Here is a 16,900-nt window from a genome sequence, read left to right as displayed (position 1 = left end):
GATCCAAGGCAAGATGATTTGCTGATGTCTCATGGGTCAACATTAAGTTAGCCCGGTCGGGTAGGCTAAAAATGTTGCCTTGGTCAGTTTGCTCTGGCAGGAGTAGTATCATAACATGTATTCATTCAGTAGCCTGTGATAAAAGGAACATGTCCTTAGAATTAGAAATAGCCAGTCTGGCTCCCAGTCACTTGATCTGCTCACAAGCACAGTCTCTCTTGAATATCCTGCTTGGTTTATAAATCAGTCAAAAGGTAGAATATCCTGATGGTAGATAACAAATTTATGAGATGGATCTGGAAAAAAAAAATGAGCAGAGGTTTTTGAGCTTCGCTTTCATTTAAAGATGACGCAGAGTTTCACTGGGAGGTTTAGTGACAACTTGATATCATCTAGACACAGTGATCGATCTGAAAAAAGATTAATGTTAATTAAAGTGGCATTGGAGAACTTCAGCAGATGACAGCAGCCAAGCTGGCTACAAGCTATTTTTAGAAAATTGACTTCATTGCATTCAGTATGACTCATTTATTAAGTTAACAGATGAATCAATAGCTCAGCTTCTTATGGCAGTCACTGAATGTGGAACCATGTATAAAGACTGCGTTTGTATCTTTGGTCAGAACTCAAATGATAAAAGCTGGCCAGTATTGATTCCATCCAAGTGCACAAGTGTCTTGCACATGATGTAGCTATGTAATAATAATCCAGTGAGTCCACCGGCACATGCATATGTACAGGGTCACAGGGAAAACTATTCAGAAGGCCAACTGGCAACTATATGGAGAATAACATGGTGATAATTTTAAACTTATATCCAGAATAAATGTTTTTAAAATGAAGAATTGGGTTTCTTTTTTAAATAGAGTACTCAAACATAGAGCAAACAGGTCATAAAAGGATAACATTAAAATAATGGATAGTTTATTGTTCAGAGTCACAATTTAGTTTTCTGTAAGTTTTGTCTTCTTGAGTTCTCTTCCCATTTGGGCTGTGGTTCATTGTCGCTTGCCTCCATTTAAGCACAGTTCCTCCTGGTTTTTAACTTTCGTTAACTTGGATGAAGTTCAAGTTTTCCCTCTTCAGTGATATTCTGCTTGAATTTGTGAAATAGTAAAGCTTCCATCTGTTCCAATACAAGTGCATTGGCCTCACTTCAGTTTATTTCCTATATTTTGCTAATTTCTTAGGTTGCTATAGAAACTTTGCTTTCAACATTCTTCTGAATCCTTGCTGTGAACTTCCTGCGAACCCAGTCTATGCACTATATGTCAACCTGAGGTGCACTTTTCCCCTAAAATAGTTTCCCTAAAAAACACACAAAGTTTTTCCTCTTTCACAAACTCCTGTGCAAATACTTACATGAGATTTATTATTTCCTAATTATTTTTATGGAATTTCTGTCCTGTCTTTTCTGATTCTCTGCTCAAAGACCATCACCAGTTTAGCCCAGTATAAGTCGTGGGTCTTTGTTTTTATTGAGTCAGCTCTAATTACTACATTTAGGAATAATTTCACGTCTATTCTGCAAAAGGATTAGAGAACTGGGGTGTCTGTATTACATGCAGGGTATGATACAGACCTGATGAGACTGATGTCTATTGAAATTTGAATATAAATTGTGGGACCTTTCAGAGATAATCTTCTACATATACACATGTGAAAAATTAAAGTTAACTAGTATTTAAAATAACTTCACTAGTAAATAATATGGCTTCCTATAGTGTGAAAATACCGCAGTTTGAAAGCGAAATACTTTGCGCAGTGGGCATCTATAGATGAAGTTTGTGACTGTCTTTTCAGCTTACTGGAAGTAGCTGTCTGTATATTTAGCTTTGCGCTTGGTTGGTTGTGTTATTTGTTCTGAGAGAAAATGCCATTTATATTGTATGATGCTGGATGTTGTGTTGTTCAACTGGAGAAAAAAATAGTAAAATCTATAATAAAACTAACATGTATGAGATGTGAAGAGTGAGTCTGCAAAAAATTGGGTCCTGGTGAACTGAATTCTGGCCTTTCTAACATGTACCTTGCCGCTTTATATTCTAGCGTACAAAGCCCACAATAGTTAATGTGTACTCATGCTAGCAGCTCCTTTGCTTCTCTGACCACCCTGTAATTGCTTCATGAAAACACTGATCAAAAAAGTTAATGTAAAATGTTCTAACAAAACCAGCCTGCAGAGAGAGCTTGCTCCCAAGAAAATGAAAAAACGTATGCCGTGTGCAAGTCCTCTGTCACAGACTGTGTATTGTCCTGTAGCTAAAATCTCTTGTGTGTAATTGTCTGGCCTCTTGTCTTTCAGGTGTCAGTGATCAAATCAGGGATTTGCAAAAAACAATCAAACTTCCAGACAGGTCACAACTCATAGTGACACTTAAATGTAATTCACAGAAATGCTCGAAATACAAAGTTTTCCTTAAGGTGGACATACTGGCTAATGCACTGATTGTCAGTTTCCCTTGATTTTACTGTTCTTTCATCACAATGTTTTTGGTTTTGTTTTTCTCAGTAACGTTTGTGTGTGTGACATTTTGTAGTCCCTTACACTGTGAACTGACCTGACTGTGGGAGATTTGGTAACACCAAAATAAGTGCTTCTGGATTTCTTTTCAGAGTGTTTACCATGAAGTTGGAGTGAACTGGGATTTATGATTTTTGAGCGGAGAGTAGCCAGTGTGTTTCACAACTGGTTCTGCCTCTTAAGTTCCTTTGGCGAGTGAATTGTACACATAATATTTTGTGCATGAAATTGAAAGTAATCAAGACATTTTGTCAGAAAAAAAGCAGACTGTTTACAAATTTTATCTATGTGTTACTGTTCACTACTCACAGGCTTCCAAATGGGCAGCTTAAATCCTTTTTTCTCATAGATACATTATTATATAGTAAAAACAAAAATTCTGCGCCTCACATATATCATACTGAGGACCAGTAGGAGAGTTCAGGCTGTGTTAACTGGATCCTCCCAGCATATGTGATGCCTTTAAACTTCCGTAAAACTCACAACCAAACTTTATACATGAAGTTAAATATCTCTATTATGTCTTCTGTAGTACTAGATTTAACTGGCAATCTACTGTTGTGGATCTCTCTTCCAGGAGTTTTAAGATGGAGTGAAATCTAATGTTCTGAAATGAAGAAAGTACAGACTTACTTAAAAGCTTTGTTTCAGCTCCAAGGCATGTATAGAATTGTATATTTATGTGTCTCTGGTTCTCTTTCAGTTTCAAATTTGTTATTATTTATTTATGTAGTCTGTAGTATTTCAATATTGTAGAATTCAGTGTTGTAGTATTCAATATCCAATATTGTAGTATTTGAAGCTAAAGATGTCAGCATAGGATTGAAAATGTATTAAGACAGATATGGTGAGCTGGAGCTATAGGTGAAAGATTGTTTATTTAAACAGTAACATCACTTTTAATGTATCTTTCTCTTTCAAAAATGTGGGACTGGTAACTGACATTTTCAATGACATTGCATATGTGATTTCGTAAAGGAAAATGTCCAATTCAGAAAAGCGTAACTACTTTAAAATGTGCTACCGTTTGGATTGCAACTTGGGAGATTTAGAGTATGTTAAACTCTTGACACAAAACTTTGCAAAAGTATTTGCAGAAAATGATGCTAGTTAATGGTTTAAGCAAGCCAGATGGGTTTACTGAGTCAATTATATTGATTATACATTACAATTTTTTTTCCGATGTATTCCAAGAAAGTGCTTAATAGTTGTGCTGAGGGTGGCCCATAAATCTGCCAGGTGGAATTCCCTGCTGTTGGAGTGCTGACAGCAGAGGCTCTGTCCTACCCTTCTGCTAGAGGATAGAAAGTCAATGAAGTTATTTTTCGGGTTCTCCAGAGTATGGACAGGAATGGATCTGAATGAACTAAATAAAAAATATTTTCTTACAGACCTCATTCCAGTAGCAATAGGACTGACTGGTCATGTGCAACAATAACACACACTGATCTGAGCCATCAGGTATGATGAAGCAAACCTTCGTCATGACGTTAAAACCAATTTCTTATAGGTATCCCTGGAAACACCATTTGAACAAAGATCAGATACAGTGAAGAATAAAAGATCATGTTTACACTTGCACTGGCAAAAAAAAAAATTCAGTTCTCTCCAACTTTCAACTCCCTTGATGATTAGCAGCAATGGAAATTGCAGAGGAAATAGGAGAGAGCAATTGTTAGATTCTAATTGTTCATGAAAAATTTGAATGCTGTAATGTCTGGACCCCGTCTCTACCTCAGAAATCATAGTTGATATTACTTGAAGCAGCGATGGACTTCAGGCTTGACTTTTCCTGTGCAGACTTCATCTTCTGTCTAAAGTCTTCAAACCATTCATTTCTGAGTGACTTGACTTGTAGAGATGTGGAAAAGCAGGACTTATGGGGAAAATCTTAATGTATTTTCTGTGTTACTCTCTTCTCCCCTTTTTAGGTTGAATAAACAGTATGTGAAGTAATTTCAAGATTGAGTACAAGAAAATACGTCTGTATAGAAATGCGGAAAATTGGAAGGAAAATATCCAATAATAGGGAGATGATACAAAATACAAATACACATTTGATAGCTATCGGCTGCTTTACAATAAATAGTTTCTTACGTGATTTCCATTTCTGTAGGACCCAGAAAATTATTAGTGTTGCTGTGCAGAGCCAGCAGTGAGGTCATTAGTGCAGTTATATTTTTAGGTCTGAATTGTCACTATCAATGATACTGCTTCATGAAATAAAAGAAGCCATATCTGTATGTCTCTGGGGAAAATGTAATATTTACCGCCATTTATAGTACATGCTATTCATGCATCTTCAGTGTGAGAACTATTCTTTAACATAAACTTTTGCAGGATATAGATAAATAAGTTCAGTAAGTTCAATGTGGAACAAAACCCCCTATTTTTTCTGTATCAGTGCCAACTATTGCACATCACCCACTTTTCATTACCAGTCATGAAGTCGAGTCTTTTCAAACACGGAAGCCATAGACTCTGTGTGGTTTGTGAGGTCTATACATGCACGTCTAATTAATATATTTCAATTTCTAGAATTGCATTTGGTTGCATTAAGACTGTATAGCAGCTTAGTAAAATACTGAGTACAAAGCACATCGGGCTTCAAATATTTAAACTCATCTGTATGACTTTCACAACAAACAAGAAGTCATAGAATATGATAACTGATGGCCATTAATGTAAAGAATAACATCCTGGTGATGATAATTCTGCTTAGTTGACCTAATTCTTATCTTTCAGGCTAGTGAAGGACAGCACATTTCTAATGTTTATGTTAACTGCATGAGGATTTTTCTTTGGATAAAGAAAGGAAAGGGGTGGGTTTGCTGTTGTTTTGGGGCTTGGTGGATTTAACCTATAAATTGATAGGAGGGATATTTGTGTTTTGGAGCAAGTCATGACACCATTAACATGCTGTGCTTTGTGTTAGTGATTTTGAGACTAATTTTCTTCTGATTTCAGAGAATATTTTTCTTCTTCTGATTTCAGGTTGGGTGGGACTATATCTGCATACAAGATAGTGCCAGACGAAATAGAAGAAATCAAGGTACAGTATTACTGCCTTTCAACACAGAATGGCTTTGCTTGGAGAATTACAGAAATGTTATGTTAAAAAGCCATGTTATTTCTTGCTTTCAAGTGTACAAAGAGTATATAGGCTTTCTTTACTATCCTGTCTGATAAATTGTGAATATAGAAAACAAGAATGATTATTGGTGTTGATTATATGAAATGATTGCTTATATGGAAATACATCTTAAAATTAAATATAAAATTGAAACCTTGTCCTTTCCAGGCCTTTTAAGTCCCTCTTTTAATCGATAAAATATTATTTGCTGTAGGCATTCATCTTGGTATTTCTTTAAACATGCAAAACGTTAAAAACTATCTGTTGAAATCTTAAAATTATTCAGTAATAAAAAACTGTTAATACTAGTTGCCTTCTAATTTATTAGTTGATGAATATATGTAAGCTGCTGGAACATTTTATTATCCGCTCAATTCTAATCTATCATCGGGGAGGGGAGAGTGTCCAAAGCAACATTATTAGATCCGTATTTAAGCATCTAAAATAGAATTTTTGTTATTTTTACAAGTACCATTTATCTTCAGCTTAAGTTGACTTCAGTTTGGTTTGATGCCAAAAACTTGTGTAATTCAACATATTTCTGGTTTGTTACCTGAAGACAGATGCAGGACTACTGTGAACATCGAGTTATATTTTCATAACAAAAAATAAATACAAATATAGTGTCCTTTTGCTTGGGAGATCAAAAGCACATCCATTTTTTTTTAAGACAGTATTATCTGTCTTAAGAAGAGGATAGTATGAAGTCATGGGTACTCAAAATCATTAAAAGCTCTTTGGTTTGGGGGAGTGACAACAATAAATACTGAAGTTTACCTCCAATGCAATGTGCATTGTAAAAAACCTCTCTTCAGCTGAGTCCACTCCTGGAAAGTACTTCAGCAATGTGTGTCAATTTTGTTCTTCAGTGGAGTAAAAGATGAGTATTAGGTGGGAATTTGACCTAGATCTGGTAACATGGTCTGCGTAGCTGGTTAGTTGTTTGATTGGTAGTCAATCAGTCTGACGTATTGCTTGCTCATTATGATTACTTAACCCCTTGTGCTGTTTCATATACTCATTTTCAGCTGTGCAAGGGAGTCAAGAGTACTTTAAAATCTAGTAAAGGGAATTGCTTGCATAATCATCTGATCTAGACATGACTTTGCAGTGTGTAAAGTTGCGAGGGTTTATTCTTGGGGTTGGAACTCGATGATCTTCAAGGTCCTTTCCAACCCTAAACCATTCTATGATTCTTCCTCAATTAACATCAAACCCACTGTAAGCAAATACAGTGGCTTCCTGTATCTGCATCATTCAAAGCTATCACTCTGCTGTGATCAAAGTTTATTTCTCTCCTCTGAGATTCAGGGACTCCTCTGTCCTGAATTATCAAGAGGAGCATGATTTATTAGGGTAGATCCAATGTTTAGACTTTGGTATTAGAAAGAAAGGTTTTCAAAACTTATTAGCGCTATGTTTTATTTTCGTGATGTTCAGAGAACTGCACCAAAACTATAAAACCAAAAATGACTAAAACCCTAAACCATAATCTTTCTCCTTTAATATAAGAAATCCAAACCCACTGACATTTTGCTAATGTTGAAGATGGAGAAAAAGAAGCTGATATTTCTGGCTTTATTGTGCAAACTGAGTTCAGTGAAAAAATTAAAATGGAATGCTGGGAAATACGAAACAATTTTATTTTTAGGAACTTGCTTTATTAGCCAAGATCAGTAGTCACAGGAATATGTTTTTTCTCCCGACCTGCTAAGGAGGCCTGTTCTGATTTTTCGGCTCTTTCTTACTCAGTTGGGGTTTAAATGCTTGAGATCCTAGCAAACTGCGAAGGATGGGTTACTCATTGATCTCGGTTTTGCCAGCGTGTAAGTGTGGAGGTAGGATTGTATTGTTCTAAGTCAGAGCTATTTAAAGTGTTTACAAAAAATCACCTTTACTTGTTTCTGGTAGCTGTCTTGTCTTGTTCAGGTAATGGGGCTTTTTAGGTTGTGACTGAAGTCAGCCAACCTCTCACACCTTAAATGATTGAACTTCTCAAGCTGTAATACAGTAAGTGTTAGTCATATGAAATAAGGCGTTACTGGAAGATGCTGACACACTAGCAGTGAGTATAATGGACAAATCTATATCAAATATGGAAACGTATTCTTTTGTATATAAGTATTTTGACTAGCAGTTGGCAAATGGGGAGACTGAGTATCCTTGCAGTAAAGGTAGGGGGAGCCTTAACTTCTGAAAGGTTCTCTAAGCGGATTTGAGTAGAAAAAGGAGAGAGGAAGAAATAAAAAAGAAAGCAAATGAGAGTATTGGGATGTTACTTCTAGAGAGGACAGAATCTTCTTCCATACGCAACAGTACAGAGTTATTTTGCCTCACAACTATCCCTCCTCTATTTAAACATGAAATATTTAAGGGGTTTAGTTTAATGAAATATGCAAGAAGAATAGCTTCGGGTTTGATATATGATTTAACTTGACAGGTTGCTGAATTGTATTCACAGGAGTTGGAATATTCATGTTCTCCGATAGTCCTTACAAAGTAAACTGCTTGCTTAAATGGCATAGGAGGGTACTTTATCAGACAGAGAACAGTAATTACTGTGACAAAAATAAGAAGTCTCTTTGACAGCATTTCCATATATTCTAGAAAAGGTGGTAGATTAACCTCTTTTACAGCTCAAAATAATTTATGAGGAAAACAGATGTAATTATGTGAATTAACAAAAATCAATACATCTTAGGCATAACACCATTGTTAGCAGAGACTGTGTCTCTGAGTTTATGGAAGAGGAAAAACTCTGTAAGTTGTAATACACCTGCCAGTTGAAAAGTATGCTCAGAAGATTAATGAAATGCATGTTTCTAAATGTATTAGTAATTTCAAAAATAACCTGTATAATATATACATGAGAATTTGTCCGTATTGCAATGCTCAGCAGATTTTAACAGGTGTTTATAATGTTTCCATTCTGGAGTGTTTAGAATATATTTATCCTTGCATGTGAGTGATTTTACTATCTGTATATATGTACTGTGAGATCATACATGGTTTATGTATCTAGAGTATTGCCCGTACATACGTGTGACACCTTCTTTGAATTAGTGTATGTGGTCAGTGTTGGGTATAATCAAAGCAGTATATCCCACTACCCAAAATTAAGTAGTGTCTGGCATGCTTATAGGCATATGGATTAGGAGTATTTATGGCAGAAGTGATAGCATGTACCCTAACTACCCTCATGCACTTTACCAAGGTTAAGAAGAATTCTGTGGAAGCAATGACCGCTACGGTTCCTCAGCATCTGCATCAGTCTGAAATGGAATTTGATGTAAATTACCTTCCCTAGACTTTTGTCATAAGTGCTTAGATTCCCAAAGCAAGAGTGCTCAAGAGGCAACTATATCAATATATCATCACCGGTTTCTCCCCTGAAAACTTTTCTAGAAGGTAGAAATGTCTTCTGTCATAGGATCTTAAGGACCGATGCTTCAATAAGAGAAGCTTTCAGAGGAGGAAAACCTGAGTGAACGCCTAAATGGATGTACTGCCATCTGCATTCCTGTCATTTCTCTACACCGGTTAAAGCAATGGGACTTCATTTTCAGTACCTGCTGGTTTTAAAATACTGCAGGAACTGATGAAGGCAATAAATACAGGAATTACAGCATATTTCTGAGGAAGTGTCACTGTTTTGACTTTCTGTAGACTTCTGTTCTCATTGGAATTATTCATCCTGTAAGCAAGTAGCTTTTCAAATTTGCAAAAATGCATTGGCAGATTTCAGCCTTGCTCCACGTCCACTGCAGGAGTTTGTTGTTCCAAAAAGAGATGTCTTCTAAGCCAAAAAAATTCATGTGCATAGGGACTGGTGAGCATATCAGGCAACACTGGTTTTGGACATCTTCTGGTTGGAAATTAAAGCAATTGCATTTGAGAGGAAAAGAATAGCAGCAAACAACATTTCTTTAGTTCTAGTTAATGACATTCATGACAAAATACAATTTCGTTTACAATGTGGAGTTTGCCTCAGGAGTAAAGAGCAATTTATGACTCTCACCAATGAGGGAAAGTTTGTGTGATGTGCCTGTAGATAGTTTTGTATGTCAACGGTAGCATTTTATGGTTTATAGTACCTGGCTAAAACTGAGGGCTTGTCTTTTAACTCTCTTAATATGCCCTCAGAATCTGACCCTCTAGTAGACAGTTTCATTGTGCTCCTGCAGCCAGGAAAAGGAGGTTTCTGAAAGCATTTGCAAGTGTCCCAATCAGTAACAAAAAATAGACACTATTCTGAGATTTCAATTTAGTGTATGAAATCCCTGATAAGCTTCCAGGTTTGGATCTCCTGCGTGGTTCTCAGGTTTCCATAAAGGAGACTTTCTTATTACCATGAATTGAGCTAGGACAGTTGAGAAGTGGGACGTGTTATGTTTGAACGACTTTAGAGGGAAATATGATGAGACGTAATTGAAGTTTACCTGATGTACACACGGATTTCTTCCCAAGTTAATTTCTAAATCCTGCATGAGCAGAGTCAATCACTGATTAGTATTCTTTTTCAAGCTACATATGAATCACAAAAAATGTGAATTACATTATTTAGATGACAGAAAGAACTTTGAGTTTTTACTTGCTGTATTAATCCTTAAATGATCTTACAGACTTTTGTTGTTTCCGTGCTGGAGAGAATGAAAGGTTTGTGTGTGAGATGATGCAACAAAATTGTAAAAAATATTATATGAAACAAAAAATTACTTTAGTTGTTTGTACGTATGTATGCACTCATGCTATAAGTACATATATAGTCACTTGGGCTAGAGATTTACACCCCTTGCAGTATTGATAATGTGCTCTTGGCTGCTTCTCCTCCTATGCCATGTGGTTGTGCTCCATTCTTTTGGTTCTTGTCAACAACTGATTGTTTATATTAGTTTATATTATATCATATCGCTTCTCGTTGACTGTGATGTCATTATCTGTTGTGTTATGTCGTTTTTTCATCTCATTAGTCCTTTGTTGTTTTAAGTTAGTTTCACTTCTAAAACTGATTTTTCCCCTTTTTTCTGGAAAGCGCAGCCTGCGTTACACTGAGTTCTGGCTTAAAATCTGTTTCTTTGGTGCCGAGCCTGGATTTGCAAGCCTGAAACACTGTCCAGGCACACTTACACCAGTGAAAGATGAGTGTTGCATAAGAATGTCTTTTCTGTTCTGGAATTATTTTTTTTTCCCCCGCACCTATGAAGCCAGTAGTTGTTGGGGATATCAATTTTGACTTTTGGATTGTTTCTGTTTTGATAGGTTTGAGGTTCATTTTGCTTGAAGTACGTGAGTGTTGTCCATCCTATAGCTATTGCTATCTCAAGTTTTTGTGTAGAAACTCCTTAGGGAGTACTCACTGAAGGGGCTTTTCATCTGTTTCTCTCATCTTCTGTGGATGATGGATACTCACTGCAATCACAGACCTCTCAACCAAAAAAAATCTGTACAAAAAGAATGTAAAATGAGAGATGGCCAAAGTGTCTGTATTGCTGTTCCCTGATTATTGGACAACAGGATTCACCCTTGCCCTTGCAGATGTTTTTTCTTGTCTTTCTTTTAGGCCCAGGCAGTTGCTGCCATTACCAGTATTACAGACCTACTCCGTACTCTCGGCCTTGCTGCTTCTATACTGTTTTGAGAGACGTGCATGATGTAAACCAAGCAACCAGGACAGGGGAAGCTGGGCGTCTGTTCTTTTTGACATCTGGCACTGAAAAGGCCGATTGACTTTTTTTGATTTGGAAGAGATGCTGGCAGGTATCTGGGGGTGGCCCAAATTTCTTTGCCTCTGTTAGTGATCAAACTCTGATCACTATTAGGACTGCTGAGTGTATCGCAACCACTCCTCTGCTTTCCTGTCAAGGACATCAAGTGCCTAGATGCTCTGGATGAAAAAGCATACTCACTAACTTTCCACACGAAAACAGGAGTTATCACTTCTTGTTTCCCTGCTGTCTTCCATCTTATGTTTCATAGGCTCTGTGGCCTCGGAGACTGCATGGCTCCAGATATGACAGGGGAGACCACCTCACCAAGCTACCTTCCTCTTACAAGCTGTCTTGAGTATAGAAGATGCTGAAGCATTGTTAGTAATTTCTGTTCTAATGTGAGGAGGATTTGAACTAATGCATTTTATATTTTATTGTGAAATTTGGTCTTACAAACAGCCAAAAGAAGTTTAGCCTGTGTTTTGCAGATCATAGAATACTGCAGCGTGGCGAAGGGAAGGGCAGGAAGACAGTGCATCCATTTAAGTTGAAATGCCATGCCAATGACATAAAATCATTTTAGTAATATTATTCCTTACTTTCCAAAGCAACAAAAATAGTTCTGTAGTTCTCCTGCAGAGAGATAAGTATCTATAGGATGAAAATAGAAAAATAGCTGAAAGTTAATTTGCAAGAGAAACCAATATATTGTCGATCTTTCAAGCCTTTCTGGTTACCGAGCATTTAAGCATTGTCGGTGCTGTTGCCCTTAGGAGGGGAGATTAATGTGTATCAGATTTTTCATTACCACAGTCCTGTTTATCTGTTAAATCTTTCTTCACTAAACACATTAGAAGCAAACAACAAGAAATTTCAAATCTCATGTTGTTTTCCAGCATAAAAGATATCCCTGCTTCTCTCTGTGGCCATAGTAACCAATTTTCTCTGACTTCCTCCTGGCTTTCTTTCATTTTCCTTTTTTTTCTAAATACAGTCATCTGTACCAGTCATCACCTGGAAGCTAGTTAGGACTTGGAGCATTTTGTTATTTGCTCTAACACAGTTCTTGTGCTTTTCAGCTGACCTGGTATACTGGGCAATGTTTTCAGTGGCCTCCGTTCTCACTGGAAAAGTCTCAGTTCTTAAATGGGATCTCACTTAGCCTGAATGAGAGGAGAAAACATAGCTCAGCTTCATTAAGCAGCAAATAGCTTTTGGCAAGTATATAAGTAAATCGAGTTTATATAAAAGCCCTAATTGTTTTCCATGTGACCTGTTACATTAAGTTTTGTTTGGTTATATTTACCCTATAAGAATGTATTGTGGTGACTTTTTTGAGGTCTATGAAGGAAATTTAATGTTGTCCTATCATAACATAATGTCATAATTGGTTAGGGACTTAACGGAGTTTGAGGGAGATCTACAGTATGATCTTTCCTTGTGGTGAATAGATTTCGGAAAGTTCTTTCTTTTTATGGTTGTAAGAATAGATGAATACTGATACTGTATATATAGGAAAAAAGGAGATCAGTTGGGTTTTATTAAAAAAAACTTCAGATTCTATAGCTATTCACAGGTAGCGTCATAGTGAATTATTAAATTTATTAATTGTAGAGAAATGAAGTAGAACTAAAAGGAGGTTGTAGTGAGGTGCAGATCAGTCTCTTCTCCCAAGTAGCAGGCAATAGGACAAGAGAGAACGGCCTCAAGTTGCACCAGGGGAGGTTTAGACTGCGTATTAGGAAAAATTTCTTCACAGAAAGGGTTATTCAGCATTGGAACAGGCTGCCCAGGGAAGTGTTTGAATCATCATCCCTGGAGGTATTTAAAAGATGTGTAGACATGGTGCTTAGGAACATGGTGCAGTGGTGGACATGGCAGTGTTAACGGTTGGACTCGATGATCTTAAAGGTCTCTTCCAACCTAGACGATTCTATGATTCTAACTGCAAATAAGGACATTGGAATACTGAGTTATTGGGTGACAAACAGTCTGATGAAATTCAGGGAGGTAAATGTTAAGTAATGTGTATGGGAGGTGCAGAAAAATCCTAAATTTGCATATAAAATAGGGGACTCTAGTTTGACTATTGCAATCCAAGAATGAGGTCTGAGAACTGTGCTAAGGTGGTTACTATTAGCTCAGTGTTCAGGAGCAAGACTGTGAGGAATTATTAGGAAAGGAACCAAAACCAGGACACAAAACCTTTTCTGTTACATATGAGCCTCTGGTGTACCACCATATACACTGGTGTGTGAAGGGCTGATTCTCTAATCACAAAAATGACACAGTAGGGCTGAAAAAGATTTAGGGTCAGATTATAAAAATTATCTAATTTATAGAAACACTTCCATAGGAGAAACAGATAAAGACACTGAGACAGAAGCATCCACAAGTGACACATTTGGTTGCATTTTAGCAACATTCTTCCATATTTCTACTGCACTTTAAAAATTAACTCTCAGGCTTAATTTATGCAAATTGTAAGACTGCCTGAGAGCAGGCGCTGAAGCTTTGACTATGTCTTCTATTGGTTGATAATCTACTGATTGTATGGAGGAAAAAAAAAAAAAAGGAAAAAAAAAAAAGGGAAGGGGTTCCTAATATAACAGAAAGCATTCACTTAAAACTGATGAAGCTGAAACCTTACCTGGTTATAACACAGCAGGCATCTCTTCATCAGAAACCAGTTCAATAGGTTGTATTTTTCTGGAAAAGATTTGAAAGTGGCAGACTGCAGATAATTCTGCTAAAATAGTGTAGTTTATTTTGCTTTCATAGTATGTTTCCTATCTAGATGCTTTTTATGTTGTATTTTACTGGCTTGATTGCAAAAACACAGTAGGAAGGCACCAAAACTACATATGCCTTCCTGTGATATGCAAGCTTTTAAACTGTATTAATAGAGTGATGCTTAGCACTTACACCTAATTAAACTTCTCTGATAATTAAAATTTTATATGGTGCCCTAATCCTATTAGTTACCCTATCATATGTAGGGTCTATTGTCTAAAACAGAATAGGAAACATGAAACATTTGTAACAAAAAACCAACCAACAACTTCCTTCAAGGAAATACCATAAGGGAATGTTGTGAAACAGTATTAACAGACATGTTGAGCCATGTGGCTAGAGGCATTTTGTTTGCTCAGATGCTTTTTTTTATCAGATGCACAAAATTCATCTAGATGAGATTTCATGCTGATGAGCTGTATCTGAGCACAGATGTAAAATGGAAAGTTTTAAGTGGATTCTGTGTTTTCTTGAGTGTGTTGTGTAAAGTGGCTCATCTCATCTCTAACAGCGCATAAAGCTGGACTGTTGGCTTAATTGGTGTCCTAAAGGCTCCTACAAATGGATGGATGTCTTCTAGCTAAACAAAATCAGAGCAAAGCATGCGGAGACAAAGTTAAAAATGCCTTCCTTAGCCCTAGCCACCGCATCCCTAGTGCCAAGAACTGAACATTTATCTTGAGCCATATCTATGTTACCAAGTCATGCAAACCAATAAAATGCATCTACTAACTATAAAGTAAAGCATTTGGTGCTGGAGATCCAGCATCCACATTGTATGTTCTTTGATATGTTTTATTTCAAACTACTTTTAGTATGATTCTGTGAACTATGTGCCTGTTAACAGCTGGAGTGGATTACATGTGCTCTTGAAGTCCACCTTCCAAATAAGTTTTATCTGAAAGGATTCCAGTTGATATGCTTAAAGACTGACTACTTTGCAATGTAAACCAAAGTCTGGTAAGCAGAGAGCTGTCAAAAGTGCCCTGCTCTTTTGAACTAACAGGCTATGGTAGGTGTGTCCCCAGCCTCCAGCACGTGTATTCTTATACCACATTATATCAAGGTTACAAATGATGTGAAATTCTTAATATAGTACCATCATTACCAATGAAACACCATTGTCTGAGCTAAGCCATGTTGGCAGATTATTAAAAAAAAAAAAAGATGGTCTAGACCAGTGGTCTCCAAACTTTTCAATCATGCACCCCATCAGCAAAATATTTTTGAGCATGCACTCACCAATATATGTATATTCTAATATTTTCTCCCTGCATCCCAGTGGATCATAGAATCACTTAGGTTGGAAAAGACCTTTAAGATCATTGAGTAAAGCCGTTAATCTAACAGTGCCATGTATGCCACTAAACCGTGTCCCAAAGCACCACATCTACACATCTTTTAAATACCTCCAGGGATGGTGACTCTACCACTTCCCTGGGCAGCCTGTTCCAATGCTTGACAACCCTTGCCATGAAGAAATTTTTCCCAATATCCAATCTAAACATCCCCTGGCACAACTTGAGGCTGTTTCTTCTTGTCCTATGGCTTGTTACTTGGGAGAAGAGACCAACCCCCACCTTGCTACAACATCCTTTCAGGTAGGTGTAGAGAGTGATAAGGTATCCCCTTAGCCTACTTTCATCTTTGGATGTGCTCCAGCACCTCAACGTCTTTCATGTAGAGAGGGCCCCAAAACTGAACACAGTATTTGTGGTGCGGCTTCACCAGTGCCAAGTACAGTGGGACAATCACTTCCCTAGTCCTGCTCACCACGCTATTCCTGATACAGGCCAGGATGCTATTGGCCTTCATGGCCACCTGGGCACACTGCTGGTTCATGTTCAGCTGGCTGTCCACCAACACCCCCAGGTCCTTTTCTACCAGGCAGCTTTCCAGCCACTCTGCCCCAAGCCTGTAGCGCTGCATGGGGTTGTTGTGACCCATGTGCAGGACCGGCACTTGGCCATGTTGAACCTTATACCATTGGCCTCGGCTCGTTGATCCAGCCTGTCCAGATCCCTCTGCAGATCAAGACTCCCACCTAACTTCATGTCATCTGCAAACGTACTGAGGGTGCATTCTATTCCCTCATCCAGGTCATTGATAAAGATATTAAAGAGAACAGGCCCCAGTACTGAGCCCTGGGGAACATCACTTGTAACTGGCCACCAACTGGATTTAACTCCATTCACGACCACACTTTGGGCCTGGCCATCCAGCCAGATTTTTACCCAGTGAAGAGTATGTCCCTCTAAGCCATGAGCAGCCAGTTTCTCTGGGAGAATGTGGTGGGAAATGCTGTCGAAGGCTTTACTGAAGTCCAGGTAAACAGCACCCACAGCCTTTCCCCCATCCACAGATTGGGTCACCTTGTCATAGAAGGAGATTAGGTCAGTCATCATCTTGCATCCCCAGTTTATAGGCCACTGATCTAGACTATTGAAATAATTTATTGGTTCAGGTAGCATCGTAACAGTAAGTAATGAAAAACAGCCCTGATTAGCTGGTTGCTAGATTGCTCAGTACTAATCACTCCATAGATAATAGCATTCTTAAGAGGCATTTTGAATTTTCCCACACTTTTGGTTTATGTAAGTTTGGTTGTTATTTTACTTCTGTGCCTGTCATAGTTTACTGAAAATCGTCCAGCATTCAAAATTTTGTCTGAGGTGTTTATAAAATTGCAAAATATCACAGAAATGTTACTTCAACACACGAGTATCTTAATGACAATCCTTT

The 16,900-nt window shown here is 37.5% G+C and overlaps 1 protein-coding gene across 2 annotated transcripts in view; it reads left to right on the top strand.

The window, feature by feature from the left end:
- The window catches only part of GPHN (gephyrin), a gene marked incomplete at its 5' end in the record, with an annotated part of 319,581 nt that overhangs the window by 133,577 nt on the left and 169,104 nt on the right, over positions 1-16,900 (top strand). For both annotated transcript variants that reach the window (XM_082485919.1, XM_082485920.1), the window contains one exon: positions 5,519-5,576. In XM_082485919.1, the coding sequence (XP_082342045.1) occupies positions 5,519-5,576 (58 nt within the window). The remainder of the gene's footprint in view (positions 1-5,518; positions 5,577-16,900) is intronic.

The sequence above is a fragment of the Vanellus vanellus genome (genome assembly GCF_965231255.1).
Source record: "Vanellus vanellus genome assembly, chromosome: 6".
NCBI lineage: Eukaryota > Metazoa > Chordata > Aves > Charadriiformes > Charadriidae > Vanellus > Vanellus vanellus.
The sequence above is the reverse complement of the archived record's forward strand: the minus strand, read 5'-3'. Positions and strand labels throughout refer to the sequence as shown.